Source organism: Leptonychotes weddellii, chromosome X (genome assembly GCF_054177405.1).
Source record: "Leptonychotes weddellii isolate Sample4059 chromosome X, ASM5417740v2, whole genome shotgun sequence".
Classification (NCBI taxonomy): Eukaryota; Metazoa; Chordata; class Mammalia; order Carnivora; family Phocidae; genus Leptonychotes; species Leptonychotes weddellii.
Window position 1 is genome coordinate 94,867,720 of NC_138385.1, and position 24,122 is coordinate 94,891,841.

A 24,122-nucleotide genomic window follows, 5' to 3' on the forward strand; every position below is an offset into this window, starting at 1 on the left:
GGTTAATCTCAAAGATACAGATTAGATCTATAACGGGAGAAAAATTTAATGTATATTAGTATCACCATAATGATCATTCAGTTTATTCCAGAATTACTTAAACATTTACTATGTATCAGGCATTGTTTGAGGTGCTGAGAAAGTACCAATGGAAAAAAAACAACAGGAAAAAAAGCTCTACCCTCATGAAGATTTTACTGAGAAGACAGCGAATGGGGTGGGAGTAAGGAGTGAAATTTCTCAAAGTTATCAGGGAAATCATCAGTAAGAAATAAGAGATGTTATTTGCAAAGATGAAATACTCAAGATGCTACTGAAAAAAAGAACAGTCAAATAATTAAAAAGAGCACCTGGAAATTAAAAACATGATAGCAGGAAAGGAAAGCTTAATAGAAAGGTTCAAAGATAATCTAAGGAGATCTTTTTTTAAGGATTTATTTATCTGAGAGTGAGAGAGAGAGAGAGAGAGCACGCACACGTGACTGCAGAGGGGAGAGGCAGAGGGAAAAGGAGAGAGAGTCCCAAGCAGACTCCACGCTGAGCACAGAGCCCAACGTGGGGCTCAATCCCACAACCCTGAGATCACGACCTGAGCTGAAACCAAGAGTGGGACACTTAACTGACTGTGCCACCCAGGCACCCCAATCTAAGGAGATCTTTAAAAAAGTAGGATAATATCCAAATAAAAGTTCCACAAAAAGAGAGAAAATAGCAAGGAAAAAAAATCACATAGTCCAAAAAAACTACCCAGAAATGAAGAACAGGACTTTCTAAATTAAAAGAGCCCACTGAGTACCCAGAACAATGGAAAAAAACAGACCCATGGCAAGGCACATCAATACAAAATTTCAAAATACTGGAGTTTGAAGATTCTACAAGTTTCCAGCAGGGGGTGGAAGAGGATGGCAGGCCACATCCAAAGGATCAAGAGTCCAAACAGTTTTAGATTTTTAATATACCACTGAAAGCTAGAATTCACTGGAGCAATGTCATGAAAATTCTGAAGAAAACTGACTTCCAACCGATGGTTTAATATACAAATGAGCAGCCTGCACGATGGCTCAATTAAAGGTATTTTTAGACATTCAGGGGCTTGTATTGAGCTCTATGTACCTTTCCAAAAAAGCTACTCAAGGATGTGTTCTACCAAAGCAAGAGATTAAACCAAGAAAGAGCAAGGCATAGGATAAAGGAGCTCCAACATGGAAGAAGAAGAGAATCGTTGGATGACAGAGAAGGGAGATGCCATGATGAAAATTATGTAGCAGGCATAGAAGACAATCACTCTACATTTCTTCAAACAGATGAAACTAATACCTGTGTCCAAATTTCGTAAGAGGAACTTTAGAAAATTGAGGGAGTCTACAGTTGCTTCAGGGGCAAGTACATTGAAAAGAAATAAGCTGATTATGCACTCCAAGGCCAACAAAAATCTGCACAAGTAAATAATTTACTATATGGCTTACATAACCATAAGAATAATATAAACACTAAATACTGATCTAACCAAAATTCTACTCTAACTGTACTGAGAGGGTGAAAGAGGAGAAAAGTTGCTAGATAGGGGAAGGCAGCAGATGATGACTAAAACTGAAAAGTCAACAAGAGGTTATACAAATACGTTATTTTGTTTAAAGATTTTATTTATTTGACAGAGAGAAACACAGCGAAAGAGGGAACACAAGCAGGGGGAGTGGGAGAGGGAGAAGCAGGCTTCCCATGGAGCAGGGAGCCCAATGCGGGGCTCAATCCCAGGACCCTGGGATCATGACCTGAGCTGAAGGCAGATGCTTAACGACTGAGCCACCCAGGTGCCCCACATACAAATACGTTATTTTGAAATGTGAATACCAAAAGGATATAAACAATTTTGTAGCAGAGTGTATTCTCTCAAGTCTTGAGGTATATCAATGGTCTTGGAGGTACTTCCCAAACTTCAGTTTATTCCCTCAATTCAGCATGGAGCCCTGGCCCTTCCCCTCCACCGTATCAGGGCATCAGCTGTGATTATTCACTTTTCCAGCTTTTTCCCTCTCTTTCCAGAAGTCATGTCCACTGACCCTCAGTCAAGAGAAGGTAAAACTAAGAGTACCCACTCACTTCACTTCACTCCAGATTTGGAGTTTCAGTAAGAAACCTACTCACACACATGGCTTCTAGAAGGAGGCAGGCAGAGTCAAGCCTCGGGTTTTCCCTTAGCTGCTACTCTCTCTCAAAAAAAAAAAAAAGGCAGGGGCGCCTGGGTGGCTCAGTCGTTAAGCGTCTGCCTTCGGCTCAGGTCATGATCCCGGAGTCCTGGGATCGAGCCCCGCATCGGGCTCCCTGCTCCGCGGGAAGCCTGCTTCTCCCTCTGCCTCTCCCACTCCGCCTGCTTGTGTTCCCTCTCTCGCTGTGTCTCTCTCTGTCAAAATAAATGAATAAAATCTTTAAAAAAAAAAAAAAAAGGCATTAGCTCATACATCTTTCCTTATTTGGTTCCTGCTGAAAAATCTCTTCTATATGTTCATGACCCCACATTCATTTCCTTTAACAGTAGGTGATACTAATCTACCTTCATTCTACCAAGTTTATGTCTGATTCACCTTTTTATCTCCCAGAGCACCTAAACACACTGCCTTGTGTGTATTAAGTATTCACATGGTGGATGAATAACTGGAACTGAATTTAGTAAAATATCTCCTCTTATAATAGTTTCAGTCCATTCATGATCTTAAATTGGATTCAAATATTTTATCTGGCATGCTCTTATCAATTTAAAAAAGAGAAAGGGGTGCCTGGGTGGCTCAGTCAATGAAGCGTCTACCCTTTGGCTCAGGTCATGATCTCAGGGTCTTGGAATTGAGCCCCACATTGGGCTCCCTGCTCAGTGGGGAGTCTGCTTCTCCCTCTCCCTGCCGCTCCTCCTGCTTGTACTTACTCTGTCAAAGAAATAAATAAAATCTATAAAAAATAAAAATTAAAAAGAGAGAAAAAGTATACCTTCATGCAAAGTGAAACTGAAAAAATACTTTGGCTGAGTAATCTAGCATACACATGCAAAAGATGACAACATACCTGTTAATAGTAACACCTGCTTTCCCAGAAGGGAAGAGAAGGAAAGAAGAGGGGAGGAGAACACTTTTGATGCATATATTAAAAGCTATACCATACATGTAAAGCTACTGTAGGTTTATTCCTGAAGTCTCACAGTTAATAAGGTAGAATACCAGATACCAGCAAGGTTTTGTCAAATCAGAAAATTCTGTAAGTGTAACCAGGGAAAAAATAATAGATACCCAAATCCTGAAAACCAGATTTAAAAGTTCATGAAAGAAGCTGCCATTTAATCCTAAACTCAGAAAACATAGTAATAATTACTAATGTTTATTAAATTTGTTGAAAGATGTGCATTTTCTAGCACTGATCTGCTGAATCTCAGGTTCCTGGTATCTTCATCCAAAACTTTAACCTCTAAATTTTTTTATCCTTTTTTTTTATTATGCTTAGAAATTTCCAGACAAAATATTACCCATATGTTACTATTTACTAATTTCCCTCAGATTTTTACGAAGCCCCAAATCAATGATTTAATGAAAACATGTTCCAAATTACTAAGTAGAAATAAAGCAGCAAATGTGGCAATTGAAAGCTGCAAGGAACAGAAAGCCAATTCTTCAGGGGAGAGACACTTGGAATAACTTCAGCTGTGAAAAGGTCTCCCATCCCCCCCAAACTAGAAATATTTTATGAAGAAAATAAAACCATTCAAATGCCAAAGGAAAAAAAAAAAACACTTAAAGGATGGAAAATGTTGAAAGAAGCCTGCCAGTGGGACCTGCACTTTTAAGCATCAATCAAGCAGAGAGTTAGCCATATGCAAAGCTTCAAGGATTTCATCAGTGAGGACCATTCTTCTTCTTGGCAAGTTCATTAAAATGGCTATTTCTTTGTAATAGAAAATGTACTTTCTTTCCTTACTAATCACAAAAGCATGTGTGAGCCTATGCCTATCTCCTAATCACCCAGTTACACATAGTGATGAGTTCATATGTCATATACACCTACGAATATGACAAAATGTTTGCCGGGAGTACTTTTCCAACAAGAGCTGCTTTGATCCCCTGATAACGGCCCACTTCCCCCCAAACATACAAGCTCGTTAAATTCTCTGTTAAACACAACAATTACTTTTCACCAGTTAAAAGATAGGAACTTACACATGACTTGGAATTGTTCACCAGGGAAAATATTAATGACTGAGTTTGGAAAAGTAATGAGATCAAATTCAATTCTTCCACTTCGCAGATGAGAAAATTAAGGCCTGGAGAAGTAAAATGACATCACCAAAGCTACTATGAGGCAGCAATCAGTATCACATTTTGAACCTACAGGACAGGTAATGGAAAAGGGCACTGAGATAGGGGATAAACAGCTGGACAGGTGTTATTGTATATCCAGGAATAAGCATGTCAGAAGGTTGAAAGTAAACTATGCAACTTCAAGGAACTAAAATGATGCTTCTGAATATGCTACATGCCACATACTCAAATAAATAAGATGCTAGACACTATCTTAAAATGTGCCACTGTAGCAAATATTTAGCCTTCTAAGTCATGTGATTACCTTTTCACAAGACTACACATGACTCCCTGGCTTTAAAAAATATTCAGTGTAGGGGCGCCTGGGTGGCTCAGTTGGTTAAGCAACTGCCTTCAGCTCAGGTCATGATCCTGGAGTCCCGGGATCGAGTCCCGCATCGGGCTCCCTGCTCAGTGGAGAGCCTGCTTCTCCCTCTGATCCTCCCCCATCTCATGCTCTCTCTCTCTCATTCTCTCTCTCAAATAAATAAATAAAATCTTTAAAAAATATATTCAGTGTAGTACTGCCATAAGGACATATAGATCAACAAACAGAACAGAGAGTCCGGAAATAAACCCTTATATTTACAGTCAAGTGATTTTCAACAAAGGTGCCATGGCAACTCAGTAGGGAAAAGAGAGTATTTTTCAACAAGTACTGCTGAAACAACTGGATATCCACATACAAAAAAATGAATTTAGACCCTTAGCTCACACTACAAACAAAAATTAAATCAAAATGGATTAGAGATATGAATATAAGCATATTGTAGTATTTTTAGAAATAAATAATAGAAAAACTCCAAGACATTAGGTTAGGCAAAGATTCCTTAGATATGACACCAAAAGCACAATCTAAACAGAAAGAATTTATAAACTGTACTTCATCGAAATGCAAAACTTTTTTGCTTCAAAATACTCCATTAAGAAAATGGAAAGACAAGTCACAGAATGGCACGGAAATATTTGCAAATTACACATGTGATAAAGGCCTTATATCCAGAATATACAAAGAACTCCAGAATATATAACTCAACAATAAAAAGACAAACACCCAATTTAAATATGGGCAAATGATTTCAGTAGACATTTCACCAAAGAAGATATAGGAATCATTAATAAGCACATGAAAAGATGTTCAGTATCATTAGTCATCAGGGAAACAAATCAAAACCACAACTAAATACCACATCACACCCAGCAGGACAGCTGTAATTAAAAAAAAAAAAATAGTAAGCATTGGTAAAAATGGGAAGAAACAGTAACCCTTGCACATTGCTGCTGGAAATGTGAGATAGTATGGACACTTTAGAAAACAGTTTGGCAGCTTTTTAAATTACCATACACCCTGTAATTCCACTCGTAGGTCCTATGCCAAGAGAAATGAAAACATATGTCCCACAAAGACTTGTATGCAAGTGTTCATGGTAGCATTATTCCTAACAGGCAAAAATTATAAAAAAACTCAGATGTCCATGAAACTGAAGAATGGAGAGACAAAATGTGGTACATCCATACAATGGAACACTACTCCACAATAAAAAAAATGAAATACTGATACATGCTACAATTTAGATGAACCTCGAAAACATCAAAGTATAGAAAACCAGACACAAAAGACCCATATTTTGTATGATTTCATTTATATGAAATGTCCAGAAAAGGCAAATCTATAGAAACAGGAAGGACGTAGATTACTGGTTGTCTGGGGCTGGGCGTGGGGATTGACTGTAAACAGGCATGAGGCATATTACTGGGGTGCTGAAAAGGTTCTGAAACTGGATTATGGTAACAGCACAATTTGATAAATTTACTGGAAATCATTGAGTTGTACACTTAAAATGGATGAACTTTATGGTCTGAAAATTATACCTCAATAGTTTTTTTTTCAAGCTAAGGTTGGGGATAAAAGTGTAATTAGTCATATGGGAGAGGGAACACAGATAAAACAAAATGGGCCATAGTTGATCATAGTTGAGGCCAGGGATTCAGTATACTGTTCCTTTCCTTTTTTTATACATACTTAACATAACAATCTGATAATAACAATTTATATTAATAACAATTTTTGATCATCAAAAAAAGAAATTCCTAAGATCCCCAACTATTTATGAAGGCAAAACTTTCTTTCCTGTCTCCCTAAAGAACCTTGGGGAAATTGGCTCAACACTGTAAATCACATAAAAGAAAACACAGGAGGGGCACCTGGGTGGCTCAGTTGTTGAGCGTCTGCCTTCGGCTCGGGTCATGATCCCAGGGTCCTGGGATCGAGCCCCGCATCGGGCTCCCTGCTCGGCAGGAGGTCTGCTTCTCCCTCTCCCAGTCCCCCTGCTTGTGCTCCCTCTCTCACTATGTCTCTCTCTGTCAAATAAATAAATAAAATCTTTAAAAAAAAAAAAAAAGAAAAAGGAAAACAATATTACTTTCTTGCATATTGGGCACCATATCTATTCTTTAATATATCTTTCAACTTTAGATGAATTATTACCTATAGAAAAATAGTAAGGTGTGCCCCCCCAAATTAAATTAATATAGATTGCCTTCTCCAACACCAAATCTGTTGCAACAAAAACTTGAACAAAAAGGGCGCCTGGGTGGCTCAGTTGGTTGAGCGACTGCCTTCGGCTCAGGTCATGATCCCAGGGTCCTAGGATCGAGTCCCGCATCGGGCTCTTTGCTCTGCAGGGAGCCTGCTTCTCCCTCTCCCTCTGCCTGCTATTCCACCTGCTTGTACTCTCTCTCTCTCTGTCAAATAAATAAATAAAATCGTTAAAAAAAAAAAAAAAAAAAAACCTGAACAAAGAGGATTCTCATGGAGAACAAAGCAATTACATTTTCTGGATCTCAGCCTCATCACCTGTAATATGTGAGAGGTGGCCAAGATGACATGTAAGTTGTCTTTTACACTGACACTCTATGATTCTAGAATTTATTTGCCAGTTTTTTTCCAATAACTCCTTCTTGTACCACAGGTTAACGAGGTCCCAGACAGAGATACGGGCAGAGTTAAGCAACAAAAACACATGAGAATTAACCTTGGTAAAGGTCAAGTTTCATTTCTCATGTTACTTTTATATGAATGCATTTCTCCTAATCATTTTACTATGAAACTCCTTAGGTTGGTTAAAAACGTGTGTGTGTGTGTGTGTGTGTCTTGGACGGAAGGCAGGCAGGCAACTTGGAAAAAGATTCTATTATCTTGGTAGGGTCTCTTTTCCACCATGACATATAGTCAAACCAACATCTAAGTCTGAAACACTTCAAAACGAGTTTGTGATGACAACTACTCCACATCAAAGTTTCTCAATCACCCCACCTTTTGCAATCTGGATTAACCCTACCACTCCAATGAACTGTTCTAAGACTTCCTAGGAACATAGTTTGCAAACTCCTTCTCCCCGAGTCCCCATTCTTATTGATCAGTAGCAAACCTTAAGACTTCTGGTCTCTACTTCCTGAAATATACTCCTCCCTGAGCATTCCAGGCCATGGTGCTTGTCCCTTACTGAATTCATGTGTTCTCATGGCTTTAGGTCTAGCTGTTATGGCAATTTGGTGTTTACATAGAAAGACCTGAGAAGTTTTAAATAAGGAAGTGACATCATGGCTGAACTTAAGACAATTAATCCTGTTGCACTATGAAGGAAAGAACAAAGCAAGCAAACCAGACTGGAGATTATATAGTAGTCTCCAAGGCAACTGGTAATAAGAAGTGAACCAAGGCAGATATCAAAGAAAAATCAGCAGAATTTGGCTGCAAAAATTATATCCATCCTTCAAAGGCTAGCTCAACAGCCTGTACAACCACTCCAACATATCTACAGATCATCCTAGTTAGAAACCACCCAGACTCAGCACCCTTCTCACATGTAACTATAATACCGACTGGCAGAATGTGGGGCCATATCCATATTCCTCTTACAATTCTCCACAGTACATATAGTACACAGTAAGTGTTCAATAAATATTGGTTAAATGATAAGACACTTTTGCTGGTCACCATTATTAAAGTCTATTTCAGTTTTCATGTAACTCTCTAAGCTCAAATGCATACACTGAGAATTGTATTGCTTTTTTTGTTTTTTTGTTTTTTTGTTTTTTTAGAGAGAGAGAGAGAGCATATGCAAGTGGGCGGGGGGGGGGTAGAAGAAGAAGGAGAGACAGAATCTTAAGCTGGGCGTGGAGCCCAACACGAGGCTTGATCTCACGGCCCTGAGATCATGACCTGAGCCGAAATCATGAATCATGGAACATCAACCATACATTACATCAAAAACTAATGATGTAATGTATGGTGATTAACATAACATAAAAAAAAAAAGAATCAGATGTTTAACCGAGTCACCCAGGCACCCCAAGAATTGTAGTGTTTTATGCTATTCTTCAGCTCACAAGTTTTGTAACAGTCATAAGCAAAATGTCTAACAATAGATAAATGGTTAAATAAACTAAGACCCAAATTAATAAAGGTAAAAGAAATGAGAGTATTACCATTTTGCAACTAACAATGAAACAATGGATCTAAGCAGTAGTTTGCTGAGAACAGCTCATACCAGCTTATGAGAGCCAACCGTATACATAAGTTCCAACCCCACATTTCGTAAGACATCAGTAAGAATAAAATTGGCTGTGGCAGGAATGTTTATACCATAAAAATTGGTAAATAGCCAGTTAAACATTTATCAACACACCACCGGATGTAGGCAATGAGGATCAATACCTGATAAAATGATTATCTGAAAGGCTGTTGGGGATCTCTATAATAACGGATGAATCAAGCTAATACTTCATGAACCCATCGATAAATCAAACATCACAAAAATGGAGTCATTAGACATCAGAGACCTCCTAATGTGATGCAGTAGAAAATACACAGCATCACTAGGAACTACTCTTGTTAAAAATAGAATGTGATGGGGCGCCTGGGTGGCTCAGTCGGTCAAGCGGCTGCCTTCGGCTCAGGTCATGATCCCAGGGTCCTGGGATCGAGACCCACGTCGGGCTCCCTGCTCAGTGGAGAGTCTGTTTCTCCCTCTCCCTCTGCCTGCCTCTCTGCCTACTTGTGCGCTCTCTCTCTCTGTCAAATAAATAAAATCTTTTTTAAAAAAATAGAATGTGATTCGGGGCGCCTGGGTGGCTCAGTCGGTTAAGCGGCTGCCTTCGGCTCAGGTCATGATCCCAGGGTCCTGGGATCGAGCCCTGCGTCAGGCTCCCTGCTCGGCGGGAAGCCTGCTTCTCCCTCTCCCACTCCCCCTGCTTGTGTCCCTGCTCTCGCTATCTCTCTCTCTGTTAAATAAATAAAATATTAAAAAAAAATAGAATGTGAATCTAATCAAACCTAGATCCACCTACCAGTTTGTAAGAAATACAAAAAGGTTTAGTGATTAAGTTATTTTAAAAAGGCCTTACCTGGGCGCCTGGGTGGCTCAGTTGGTTAAGCGACTGCCTTCGGCTCAGGTCATGATCCTGGAGTCCCTGGATCGAGTCCCACATTGGGCTCCCTGCTCGGCAGGGAGTCTGCTTCTCCCTCTGACCCTCCCCCCTCTCATGTGCTCTCTCTCATTCTCTCTCTCTCAAATAAATAAATAAAATCTTTTAAAAAATAAATAAATAATAAGGCCTTACCTATTAGAGATACATATAAAGTATGTATGAAATTACATAATATCTGGCATTTGATCCGGGGATGGAGATTTTCTACTTTTACATAAATTTGAAGTTTTCCATAATACAGTTTTTAACAAAGTAGCAAGTATATAGAATGTATATAAAAGAATGACAAAATTATCAGTACTGACATGGATAGATCTCTAAGAAATAACAAATTGTGAAAAAGCACAGGGGAAACATGTACAATGTGATGCCAATTATTTTAAAGACAAAAAACATGGAATTGATGTTATAAATGGACTAGAAAATGTCAGGATACCTTCCCTCGGGAGGATACTGGACTTGGTGGAAATGAGGTTAAGGAACAGATTTGTAATGTTTGAATTTTACACAGAAGAAAGTATTTGTCTATTACTCAAATGAGTTTTTGTTATTTTAGAGAGAGAGCAAAGAGAGAGTGTGGGGGCGGCAGGTAGAGGGGCAGAAGGAGAGAGAAACTCAGACTCCATGCTGAGCATGGAGCCCAATGCAGGGCTCAGTCTCATGACCCTGAGATCATGACCTGAACCAAAACCAAGAGTCAGACGCTTAACCAACTGCGCTAGCCAGGCGCCCCTACTCAAATGAGTTTTATAAGCATTTTAAAAATAAAGATTATACCGGGGCACCTGGATGGCTCAGTCGTTAAGCGTCTGCCTTCGGCTTAGGTCATGATCCTAGGGTCCTGGGATCGAGCCCCGCATCGGGCTCCCTGCTCAGTGGGGAGCCTGCTTCTCCCTCTCCCACTCCCCCTGCTTGTGTTCCCTCTCTAGCTGTCTCTCTCTCTGTCAAATAAATAAATAAAATCTTTAAAAAAATAAAAAATAAAGATTATACCAACATTTCCCACTGCATCCTCCTGAGATTCTAGTCCTATTCTTTCCCACAGTCCCTTGTTCAAGCACTCAGCCAGCCAGGGAAAGCTATAAAGCCAGAGAGTGGATAGAAAAGAGAATACACCCTGTCTAATAGCAGGACTAGCTGTACCCTCACCTTGGCAAGCCTTTGTAAACCTTCTTGGCACAAATCATAGCACTATACTAGTATAGAAACTTTCACGTAACTATTAGAAAAGAAAAAAACCCTATAAATAGAGAAAGGAACAGGAAACAGCAAAAAGAAGCCAAGGACAGACAGCACACTGTAAGCATACCTCCCAAAGATGGAGACTGGCACATATCTAGATGAACACACTGAGTACTGGCACAGACAAGCTTGGAAATACCAGCACTGTATTTTCACCTCTGAAAATGTTCATCTAGCCCAACAGCTCAAATATACTTCTCCAGGTTTAAATGAACTTCTAGATTTCAAATCTCATGACCGAGTGACACTATACTGCAGACAACACCTTTTATCCTTCAACTACTGAGAAGCTCAGAAGGAAACCTCAATGCTCTGTCACTACAAATTCTGAATGTGTTACTTCTAACTATAGACCCCTACCACAAATAAGATCAGGCCTGAAAGCAAGGATTCAGATGTAGAAAGCTAGAAAGAATTCCTTGGCCCTTTAAAGACAAATGACTGTCGTGACAGCCAACTGCCCAGGTGTGGAGATGAATCTCAGTCCTCAGCTGGCTAGTGAAGGAGGATAAGGGCTGCAACCAACAGAAATAACAGCACTGTGCACTTCTTAAGAATTCAACATCCAGGGGCACCTGGGTCTCTCAGTCGGTTAAGCGTCTGACTCTTTATCTCAAACTCAGGTCTTGATCTCAGGGTTGTGAGTTCAAGCCATACATTGGGCTCCATGCTAGGTGTGGAGCCTACTTAATTAAGAAAAAAAAAAAAAATTCAGCGTCCAGCATAGGCAGTTGAACAGAGACAAGACTACCAAATATCTGGCAAAATGGACAAGTTGGGAGACTCAAGTGGGGGTCGAGAGAAGAGAAATACTTGCCCCTTCTTAAGGCAGTGGAGTGTAGGCAAGCCCAGGACCACCATCTACTAGCTCTACGACCTTAGGCAAATTAACTTCTGCACCTCAATTTCTATATCTCTAAAGTGGGGATACAACAGCACCTACCTCATTAGGGTTATTGTAAGGATAAGAGATAATGCATGGAAACTGCTTTAAATGTGTCCTCTGTACAAAGTAAGCCTCAAATTCAAATCAGCCATCATCACTATGGATCTAGTGCTAGGTGTTAATAAAGAGCCTAAAAACAACTCTAACAAATAGGGAAACTTGGCTTGGGACAGAGTAGCCACTGCATACTTACAGGTAAAGAATTGGGGCGCCTGGGTGGCTCAGTCGGCTAAGCGGCTGCCTTCGGCTCAGGTCATGATCCCAGGATCCTGGGATCGAGCCCCGCATCGGGCTCCCCGCGCAGCGGGAAGCCTGCTTCTCCCTCTGCCTGCCACTCTGCCTACTTGTGCTGTCTCACTATCTGTCAAATAAATAAGTAAAATCTTTAAAAAAAAAAAGAATATACTACTCAGGTGACCTGGGTGGCTCAGTCGGTTAAGCGTCTGCCTTCAGCTCAGGTCATGATCTCCAGGTCCTGGGATCGAGACCTTCATCGGGCTCCCTGCTCAGCAGGGAGTCTGCTTCTCACTCTCTTTCCCCCTCCCCATCACGCATTCTCTCTCACTTTCTTTCACATAAATAAATAAAATCTTTTTTAAAAAAATATACTACTTATAAAGGAACTAGATCAACTGGTTTCACATATGAGAGAAAAAGTACAGCTGGATGCTAGCAGTCAGTAATGATTCTTTAAATGTCCTCCAAACACTAAAAGGGATTCCCTCCATGATTTGTGGTAGCTGCATGATTAGTTAAGCAGTTAGAAGTCCAATAATGAGTATGCTTCCAAACTCATTATCTAAGTTAAGGATAAGATGTGTCCAGACAACTAACAGACAAGTTCAACAAGGTTACAAGATAGATCAATACATAAAAACCAATTATACTTCTATACACCAGCAATGAAGACTGCAAAAATGAAATTAAGAAAACAATTCCCTTTAGGCTAACATCAAAATAAAACACTTAAGAATAAATTTTTACAAGTGTAAAACCTTTTTGTGAAAACTACAAAATATTGTTGAAAGAAATTAAAGACTTAAATAAACAGAAATACATCCTGTGTTCATGGATTGGAAGATTTAATATTGTTAAGATGGAAAACATCACGTTGTACACAATATGTACAATTTTTATTTGTCCATTAGCATCATTATAAAGTTTGGGAAAAAAGACTGTTGAGATGGCAATACTAACCCAACTGATTTACAGAGTCAACGCAATCCCTACCAAACTCCCAGTTGCCTTTTTTTTAAAAAACAGAAATTGACAACCTGATCCTAAATTTCATATGGAAATGCGAGGGACCCAGAATAACCAAAACAATCTTGAAAAAGAAGAGAGGCACCTGGGTGGCTCAGTCAGTTATGTATCTGACCCTTGATTTCAGCTCAGGTCATGATCTCAGGGTCTTGAGATCAAGCCCCACGTCAGGCTCCGTGCTCACTGGGGAGTCTGCTTGAGATTCTCTCTGTCCCTCTCCCTCTGCCCCTCCCCATCCTGTGTGCTTGCTCACGCCCTCTCTCTCTCTCAAATAAATAAATCTTTAAAAAAAAAAAAAAGTAAAGAAAAGAAGAAAGTGAGCAGACTCACACCTCCCAAATGCAAAATGTATTACAATTCTCCAACAATCACAACAGTATGGTGCTAGCACAAGGATAGATATATTAATATCAATGGAATAGAATTGAGAATCCAGAAATAAGCCTTTATGTTTATGGTCACTTGATTTTTAATAAGGGTGCCAGGAAAATTAAACAGGGAATAATATTTTCTCAACAAATGGTACTAGGACAACTGGATAGCCACATGCAAAAAAAAAAAAAAAAAAAAAAATTTGAACCCCTACCTCACACCACATACAAAAAAATCAACTCAAAATGGATCACAGACCTAAATGTAAGAGCTAAAAATATAAATATCTTAGAAGAAAAGAGGAGTATGTGTTTGTGGCCTTGAGTTAGGCAATGATTTCTTAGATATGACACCAAAAGGACAAAATTAAAAGCTTCTGCACTTCAAAGGATACCATAAAATGTTGAAAGGACAACCCACAAAATGAGAGAAAATATTTTTAAATCATGTATGTGAAAAGGGACTTGTATCCAGAATATATAAATAACCCTTACAACTCAACAATAAGAGACAAATAGCCCAATTTTAAACTGGGCAAAGATTTTGAACAGACATTTCTCCAAAAATGACATAAATATGGCCAATAGGCACATGAAAAGATGTTCAACATCATTAGTCACTAGAAAATGCAAATCAAGGGGCATCTGGCTAGCTCAGTTGGAAGACCATCTGACTCTTGATCTCAGGGTCGTGGGTTTGAGCCCCACATTGGGTACAGAGATTACTTTAAAATACTTTAAAAAAAGAAAATGCAAATCAAAACCATAAGATACCATTTCATACCTACTAGGATGACTAAAATAAAAAGGATGGGCAATAACAAGTGCTTCAAGAGTGAGAAACTGCAGTCCTCACACACTGGATGGTAAACTGGCACAGCCACTTTGGTAGTTCCTCAAGATGTCCAACTTAGAGTTACCATACAACCCGGAACTTCCACTCCCATGTATATCCATGAAGTGATAAATGGATAAATAAAATGTGTCATATTCCTACAATGTAATATTATTCGTCCATAAAAGGAATGAAGTACTCCTGCATGCTACAACATGGATACACCTTGCAAACATTATACTAAGTGAAAGAAGCCAGTTACAAAAGACCATATGTTGTGGGATGCCATTAATATGGAATGTCCAGAACAAGCAAATTCACGGAAACTGAAAGGAGGCTAGAGGTTGCCAACAGCTGGTGGGAGAGGACAGGGGAATGAAGAAGGACTTCTAATGAGTATGGGGCTTCTTTTTGGGGTGAGGAAAATGTCCTAAAATTGGATAATGCTAGTGGTTGCACAACAGTATGAATATACTACAAGCCACTGAACTATATACTTTAAAAGGGCAAATTTTACAGTGTGTGGATTTTACCTCAATAAAGCTTTCATTTAAAAAAAAAAAAATTGGGACGCCTGAGTGGCTCAGTCGGTTAAGCGTCTGCCTTCGGCTCAGGTCATGATCCCAGGGTCCTGGGATCGAGTCCCACATCGGGCTCCTTGCTCAGCAAGGAGCCTGCTTCTCCCTCTGCCTGCCTCTGTCTCTCTCTCTGATAAATAAATAAAATCTTAAAAAAAAAAAAAAAAACTGTCCAGACTGCTAAACTGAACCCTTAGCTGGCTGTGTACTGTGGACCCAAAAGTTTGGGGGTGGAGCAGGAATCCCATAATCCTACTGGATTTTAAAAGGGAACAAGTAGCACTCACAGGAATGATACAATAAGGAAATCTATAAGGTCGAAGCCGTTTGTGTGAGCAAATTCATCCTTTAGAGAACCTGAAAGGTTAAATTTGGTAAGAGATGTTGTATCTCTTATTCCCAAAGGGTTTACGTATTTCTCAAGTTGCAGAAATATCAATTTGTAGAAAAACCCAGACAGACTCTTCTCAGCTGGCCAACTAAAAAATACAACCCCCTTCCAAATTAAGACAGAGCCCTTATCACACTTTGCCCATCTGTACATCTCACAATGGAGACTACGGGAAGTCCTATTAACTATTCCTCAATATTGGAAGGGCACTGAAGAGGAATCTGAAGGACATATCAGAGTCTTAAAGAATGTTCTAAAATGCTTCTGTCATTTTAGCTGCATTCTACAAAGTGGCAGCAGACTGGTCATAAAAATACCCTGGACATAGTATGGTAGGTAAATCTGAGACAGGTAAACTGGGCCAGGGAAGGACATTTCTGGTACTCTCAGGTACTATCTGGTCACTGTGGCTATAGAGTGAAAAGCAAAATTTTTATAATATCTGTACTTGAGGCAAAATTAAAAAGATACAAGTGGATATTCAATAAGAAGTAAGTTCCTCTCTCACTCCTGTCCCCAGTCATCCTATTCTCTTCCCCAGAGGCAACCACTATTACCACTTTCCTAAGTATCCTTCCAAAATCTGCCTATACATTTAAGAACACGCATATTCTGCACCTTGCCTCTTTCACTTAATTTATGTCAGATGGCTTTCCACTTAGTACACATACCTTATTCTTTTTAACTGCTTCTTAAGTTTCCATAATATGGATGTACCATAATTTCTTAACCCTGGAATGAATTATTATCAGTATGTCTAAAGCAGAAATAAAACATTAGCTATCCATGGGTAGATGCTACCCATGGATGTGTTTTGTTCAGCCATCACAATGGTTTTAACATGTGGATCTGAATGTATTTGGCCACATGCGATGTGGTAGAAAGAGCTCCCCACCAACATTCACTCTCCTCTTTTACAGTAAGAGAGATGTCAATGGGAAATGGCTACCCTGCCAGGAACTACATTTCCCAGCTGCCCAGCAGCTAGCTATATTCATGGGACTAGGTTTCCCCAGTTAGAGCTGAGTGGAAGTGATGAAGATTTCTGGTCTGCAGCTTTAAAGGGATGGCTACGTTTCCTCCAAACAACCTCTGTCCCTTCTGCCAGGTAGATGCTCAATGACTGGCACAGGGCTATTTTGGCAGAGGCAGCACTGAAGGGGTTGACCATCACCGTGGCAACCTCCAGCTGCAAGCTTTAGACATGGCTCTGGAAGGGGCAAGTCACTGTTGAGAGTGGAAGGAGGGGAGTTCCCACCCCACATGGTGGAACAAAAGAAACCCCTGCTTTATGAAAACTGTTTCAATGAGGAAAAGGAAGTTAGTATCTAAAGAGTATTGCCTTCACAGTTTGATTTTTCTTACGGAAATTTCAGTAACATAATATGTTTTATAAAACAAAATAATAATAAAATATGTTTTGTGGCAGTAAGCGTAGAGCTATAAAATCTAAACATTCCAGGTCTGACTGCATCTAGATTTTGTGCACTTGCATCACCACTGACTGAGACTTTCTTGCACATTTTTGTCTTCTCTCAAATGCAGCAGCTGTTTGGGCCTTGACAGGATGGCTCCCTGACCTGGATCAGCTATTACAAAGGTGATCTCCCATGGGGCACCTGGGTGGCTCAGTCGGTTAAGCATCTGCTTTCAGCTCAGGTCATGATTCCAGGACCCTAGGATCAAGTCCCGCATCGGGCTCCCTGCTCAGTGGGAGCCGGCTTCTCCCTCTCCTGCTACCCCCCTGCTTGTGTGCTCTCTCTCTTTCTGTCAAATAAATAAATAAATAAAATCTTTTAAAAAACAACAACAAAGGTGGTCTCCCTTTTACACACAGCAATCATGTCATATCAACTTCTCCCTGTGAAAACATACACTTAGGTATAATACCAGTACCTGCCTATCTAGAGCCCTGGGATTATCCAGACTCCCGTAAATTTAAATTCATACTGTTTTTACAGATATCAAAGGTAAAGCCAATTGTCCCATACTGCCAAAGTGGCTTGTTCACTTTTATAGATTTACATTCGACATCAGCCCTTTGTTATTCTTCCCCATATCATCTTACTGATCTCCCTAAATTTGAAGGCATTAATGCTCTAATGAAGGCATTCTAAGTTCTTCCCTTAAATCCCACCAAATCCTTCACCAAGTCTGTAGGAAGGGCTCTCTGTGTGCTCTCCTCCCCTTGGTCATCACAGTCTTCTATTTCCTTCTCCTCCCTTTATATAAACATCATCACTCCTATGTAACAACCATCTCATCATTTTCTGCACTTCCCTCTTTCATTCTTGCTTCTTTGCATCTTCTCTCCATCCTATTTCTTCTCCACACAATCAGTCCACCATAGGCCACTCTGACTCAGCAACCTAGCCTCACTTACTCTGTTTTTCACAGTCCTTTGCTTGTAATACAGCAGGCAACTGGGGCTCGGTCTCTCTGTGAGCCCACCAAGGAACTGTAGGGAAGGGATCACAGACCTGAACCACTAGAGATCAAGGGGGGCAAGGGACTTTATCCTCTCACTCCCTTTCCTCAATGATTTCTGGGCAAATGAGTGCCTATGGGTCAAACATGTTGCTATTAGGATTATGTTTATTATCTCACCAAAACCCTATAGCTCCGTGGACTGTTGGCCCTATTTTAGAGATTAAAAATCTGAAATGCAGAAAGATTAAGCCACTTGCTGAAAATCAAACAGTTAATAAGCAGCAGAGCTGGACTCCAAATCCAGTCTTGTCTCTTCCACCATACGATGCAATGTTGTAAAAGCCAGAGCACATCCATTCCCCGGCACTGCTGGCACTCCTTGCGGGCTTGCACAGCCAGAGAGATACTTGCACGCTTCCAGCCTCTCCATGCAAGGAAAACGTATTAAGATAGCTGCCCAGATTGTTTTAATCTTTTTGCATGCATAGAAAAATCTTCTGGGTCATAATCCGCCAGCCATGTGAAATTTTTATAGCATCATCATCCGTGGCTACTCCCACCTCAAATACTAGTTACTATGAAATTATGCCAGAATTTGGATCAAAGTATGGGGGGAAATGCAAGGCAAATTTTTATCTGATGAACTCATGGCAGAGAATCAAATTTCATAGAGAGTTCCAGACTCTAGTATATTAAAAAACAATCTGTAACTTTACTGTGAGGAGACTACTTTATTAGAACAACTAAAACATGCTGAGCTCTGCTGGGACACAGAGGTCATGCTAATGTGTGAGCCAAGGAGAGTCTTTTCTTGCTTTTGTAGAAAAGATAATAATCTGCAAATCACTAGCATCTGAGGCTGGCTTGATTTAAAATGCACACAGATAGAGAAAAAGTTCCAGGAAATCACTATATTTATAGCTTGCCTACATCAGTCAGTAGAAAGGCCCTTGCTGCTCCCAAAATAACACTTGGGAAGGTGCTGCATCCTAACACCTTTGCTAAGCAAAGGCATGCATGGTTCTCATCTGCTGTTCTATAGGTTCCCTAGGAGGACATCTTCCACTTCACAGGGAGCCAGGGAAGGAGACTGGGCCCTCCAACTTCCCCCACCTCCAGCCCAGCTGTACAGCAGCTGGCTCAAGGAAGTCCCAGTCCCAGAAGCCCTCAGCAGGCCACCTGGAGGAGCCCTTGCCCTTGTTCCCCCCACCAACCACCTAACCATCAGTCAGATTTAGAAAGCAAGCCCCTTAGCATTAAACCCTCCAAGACACCGCATCTTCACCACAAGGATAAGATGCAGAGGAAGATTCTGGCCAGGTGTCGATCGCCAAGGTCTTTCACAAAAGAACTGCATAAGCATCTCAGGAAATGAAAGACAATATACAAATTATATACAAATTACTTATATACAAATTACCACAATGTGGAGAACAAGACCCCAGCCATGCACTCAGTGGGCTGTCTGGGGTTTAAGTATTTTAATCTTCTTGGTACAGAATTTCATAATTCTTGGTCCATACGGGTGTGGGCAAGGCTCCAGACACATAGGATATCTTATCGGTTTAGAACTGCTTTCCCTCCGGGCGCCTGGGTGGCTCAGTTGGTTAAGCGACTGCCTTCGGCTCAGGTCATGATCCTGGAGTCCCGGGATCGAGTCCCGCATCGGGCTCCCTGCTCGGCGGGGAGTCTGCTACTCCCTCTCCCGCTCCTCCCTCTTGTGCTCTCTCTCTCTCTCACTCTCTCTCTCAAATAAATAAATAAAATCTTAAAAAAAAAAAAAAAAAGAACTGCTTTCCCTCCCAAGAATACCATAGCAACTCGAAGACCTTCCTGGGACAGGAAATGGCCAGATCTGCTCGTTCTGTGGACTCACAAAGGCCTCTGTGGCAGACACACATCCAATGACTCCAACAAGAAAGGGAAAGACTGGGGTGCAGAGGGGCACTTCACCTGGCACACTGGGCTGGAAGACTTTATTCAGATCCAAGGAGGAGGCTCTGGAATGGGTTTTCTGTGGCCGCGGTGGCGGGGTAGGAGGGTCCTCGCCCCTTTTCATGGCCTCTTCTATGGAGGTGCTAGAGTAAGATCTGCAGCAAAATAAGGAAAGGTCAGAAGGGAGACAGCAAAGCTTTAGTCTCTGAAGTAGGGTTGAAATGGAAATACCCACAAAAGTCAAAGTCACTACAAAGGACTGACCAGGGCCCATTTCAAAGCAACCACGAATTCAGCTGTCCCTTGGGTGCCACTACCTGCAAAAATTGTCCAAACCCAAACCATGAATCAGATCCTTTTTTAACCTCTTTGTTCATACTATATCTTAGACCTAAATTTACACAAAGGAAAAGCTTTCTGTAAATTCAAATCCGTATCTATGGGTATTGTTAATAAGAATAATATGTAAGCCTTCTGCTCAGCCACTTCCATATTGTAACAGAAGGGCTTCATGGTCTTAACGGACTGCAGCACTTTTCTCCTGTTTACATGCGAACACGATGACAGGCACATATGGAAGTGGGGCAGATAACCTGAGAGTAAGAATCAGAGGCTCAAGGGAATACGCCACAAATGAAATTCAGGAAAGGGAAACACACATCTATCAGATGGAGGGGTCTAGGCTGTCTTACCATGAGAAATACCAGTTTGGGGAAATTTTCAAAGCAAAAGTTTCCTCTTAACCTTGTCCCTCAATCTGTAACAAGACAGTACCTAACTAGACAACTTCTGAGATTGTAACTCTAATAATTACATTCAAAGAAACAGAAAATAAATAACCTGCCAAAGGTAACATAGCTAGAAAGTTACACTGGTTCAATTCAAACTCCAATCTGTTTCTAAATTCCATTTTTAAAATATTCTGATACTGCCTATGAGCCAAGAAAGAAATCTTTTGGCAATAGCGGCTAAACTACTTATTAGAGACTTAATTATTTTCTAAATTAATTCAACTCAGTACATTAATCAATTGCTTAGAAACAGGTTTGTGGATGAGTTCCCAATATGATTTTCTAAGAAGTGGATGTGTACATCTGTTCTACTCAGCCTCTCAGCTACACTCATGTCAAAGAACAAAATGACCTTAGAGTCAGAGATATGCTCTAGAGACAAATTAACATCAGAAAACTATTATTAGTATTTAGCTATTAGAGTGTCATTTATGAAATCAGAATCTATCGATTACTATTAAGCAACTTCAGTTCTTGGTAGAGCTGGTTTTGACATAGCAAGTTTTTACTTTCCCAAATCATTCCCTCAAGGTTTCTTTGTGGTAGTTGAAGAGTTTTGTCATGCAAGGTTGCAATCTTTCATAAAGCTGCCATAAAGGCATGGAACGTGCTCCGGGGTGGTCCCTGTAAAACAACTGGCAAGACAGGCAAGGTAAAGGCATGCAGGAACTGGCAGGAAGAATGGTCTGATACTTTCAATCAGAGTGAAAGTAAATTGATAGGAAAAGACAACAAAGTTTTCAAATGGGAACTCTTGATTTAAAAAGGAAATCAGAGGGGCACCAGGGTGGCTCAGTCGTTAAGCGTCTGCCTTTGGCTCTGGTCATGATCCCAGGGTCCTGGGATCGAGCCCCGCATCACGCTCCCTGCTCAGCGGGAAGCCTGCTTCTCCCTCTCCCACTCCCCCTGCTTGTGTTCCCTCTCTTGCTGTCTCTCTCTCTGTCAAATAAACAAATAAAATCTTAAAAAAAAAGTTGGCCAGAGATATTAATAATAGAACAGGTAACCATGAAATTTTGTACTTTCATTCACTTGGAGAAAGAGAGGAAGTCAATAGAAGAAAACTGTGAGGTTTAACTTAAAGTTAACACAGCACACATAAACAGATTTCTGGAATTCAAAGGTTTTTCATACTATGAGGGCAGATAAATGTTACTATTTCTACATCCTAAAGCCAGTACTTTAAGCCAGTACAGTAAAAGATCCATTCATCCTTAAAAAAAGATGAGTAAATGTGGTAGCCACAGACAGAAACAGTGACTATACCTTTTTTCCTGCCAAAAAGATTACTGTTATCTATTGTTTCAAAAAATGTGAATATAGATATCTGTATCTTCTATAAACAAGGAAACAAAACCCCAATTTAGAAACTCCAGACATAAAAGATAAACTAAGGGATAACTCTCAGATTTACAAGACGACGAGGTTTCCTCAATTATCAATATTTCAAGCATATAAAATATGATCAGATTTAAATTCACTTTTTCAGGAATGTGTCTCAGTAGCCAAAGGAAGAAAAAAGTCACTAAGAGCCAAAGCAAACACATATGTACTGTCCTTACACTGCTGTCTACCACTGAAGAGTGGTCCCAACACCATTTCCCCTCTCTGATGTTCTATTAATGTTTCCATATTTCTCCTCAATCCTCCACTCTGATGTCTGATGTCAACTGCAGCTCTGTCTTACTCGCTCTCCCTCTTCTACTAGCTTCTACTGATCTAAAAACTGTGAAGCTTGGGGCACCTGGGTGGCTCAGTCGTTAAGTGTCTGCCTTCGGCTCAGATAGTGATCCCAGGGTCCTGGGATTGAGCCCCGCATTCGGCTCCCTGCTCAGCGGGAAGCCTGCTTCTCCCTCTCCCACTCCCCCTACTTGTGTTCCCTCTCTTGCTGTCTCTCTCTCTGTCAAATAACAAAATCTATTAAAAACAACAACAACAACAACAACAAACAAACCGTGAAGCCAAAAAGCAGCTCTAAGACAGGATAAAACAGACCATAAGCACTGCTTACCTAAAGCCTCAAGCCTCATTAAAATCACCGTGAGCATTTCCTTTTCCTACTCTAGATTTCATCCCTCAGGCGTCTTACTTTTGGGTGTCCACCTTGTCATGATAGTAAATTTCAGTGTTACCTTTGAACCACATTTCCTTCTCTCCAAAACTACTGCCCTCTATTCCTTATCATCTTGCAACAACTGGGCCATATCCACACAAACCACTTCTTGTCAGGCGACCTGCCAGAAGCAGCTACCGTCTTCCAGCGCTAATAAACACACAAACTGAGAGTCTCCCAGCCGCACTGCATGCTCCAAGCAGGCCCTTCATGACAAGTGAATTCACCCCTATTCTAAGCTTCAAATCTGAAGGAAAAGGAAATTGTGGGTTGGGCTTCAGGTTGTGGGATTTTATTTCTAGTCAGGGACAGGATAGAAGGGGCATTAAAGCAGAAATTAAACAAACACTACCTGGATCTTGGTCTTGCTTTGAGACTGTTGGAATCCTTAGAAGTGGCTGAAACAAAGATTAGTTGTTGTTTACTTGGCTTTCATTTCTGCAGTTGAACAGGTTTATAAGCAATACCTGGGCTAGTACAGAACAAACATTATCAACAGGTAAATGTGAGGTATAGGTGTCCCTGTGGAGAACTTGACCGCCTCCACATTTTCATTATTTTGTAATTTTATTTCTAAAGCTAAAGGCACAATTTAAAGGAGAAACCAATATTTTTTTCCTTTTGTTAGAGTACTAATAAGGAGCTATTCTCAAATCTACATTGACGAATAAAGAAATTCCAGTCTAAAAAGACAACCCTCTCAAGGGGTTATCTACTTGTATAATAGTGGGTTCAGACCTGTGGTTTTCTTGGTCTATCATGATAGCCTAGTAATTGATTTTGAACCAGCTTCCCCTGAAAGCTAAGAAGAAATCTATCAGGTTACATATTTCAAGATTTTTTAAAAATACACTACCAGAGCAGCATGACCACAAGAAATCAAAGCTCCCACAAGTTGAAATAAGCTACACAGATTTTCCTGTAAGAAAATATTCTTGTGTCCTATGTCTCTGTGACCAAATCATACACAGGATATTACAGAGTGAAATCATTAAAATATTTTATCAACCATACGACTTTTCCTTATCAAATGTAAATCATGAACTAACTTGCTCAGTATCAACACCCATGAAGCCTACTTTCCCATCACAGTTGCTGGGAGTAATTAGAAACATTTACAAAAAGATTAATCCTTTTTTATGTTTTCAATACCCTACGAAAGACAACTTTAGAAACCATTAGTTATGCTAAGCTGCAAATTTTTCATCATAAAATGTCATAAAAATCCATAGAAAAAGTGCTACTCTAACTAGGAACAAGGAGAATATAGTTTGTATACTGTTTGCACAAATTCTTCCAAACATTTTCTTATGTCTCAGTGAATTATCCCACCCCTTTTTACATTGCTCCTAAAGATAAAAACCCTCCTTGGGATGAAGCAGCCTGAATTGACGATG

General features: G+C 40.3%; 1 protein-coding gene across 3 annotated transcripts in view; it reads right to left on the reverse strand.

Annotated features, from left to right (window-relative positions):
- REPS2 (RALBP1 associated Eps domain containing 2) overlaps window positions 1-24,122 on the reverse strand; it is a 222,569-nt gene that overhangs the window by 66,221 nt on the left and 132,226 nt on the right. For all 3 annotated transcript variants that reach the window (XM_081809113.1, XM_081809112.1, XM_081809115.1), the window contains exons 12-13: window positions 23,078-23,123; window positions 19,840-19,976 (exon numbers count right to left, since the gene is read on the reverse strand). In XM_081809113.1, the coding sequence (XP_081665239.1) occupies window positions 19,840-19,976; window positions 23,078-23,123 (183 nt within the window). The remainder of the gene's footprint in view (window positions 1-19,839; window positions 19,977-23,077; window positions 23,124-24,122) is intronic.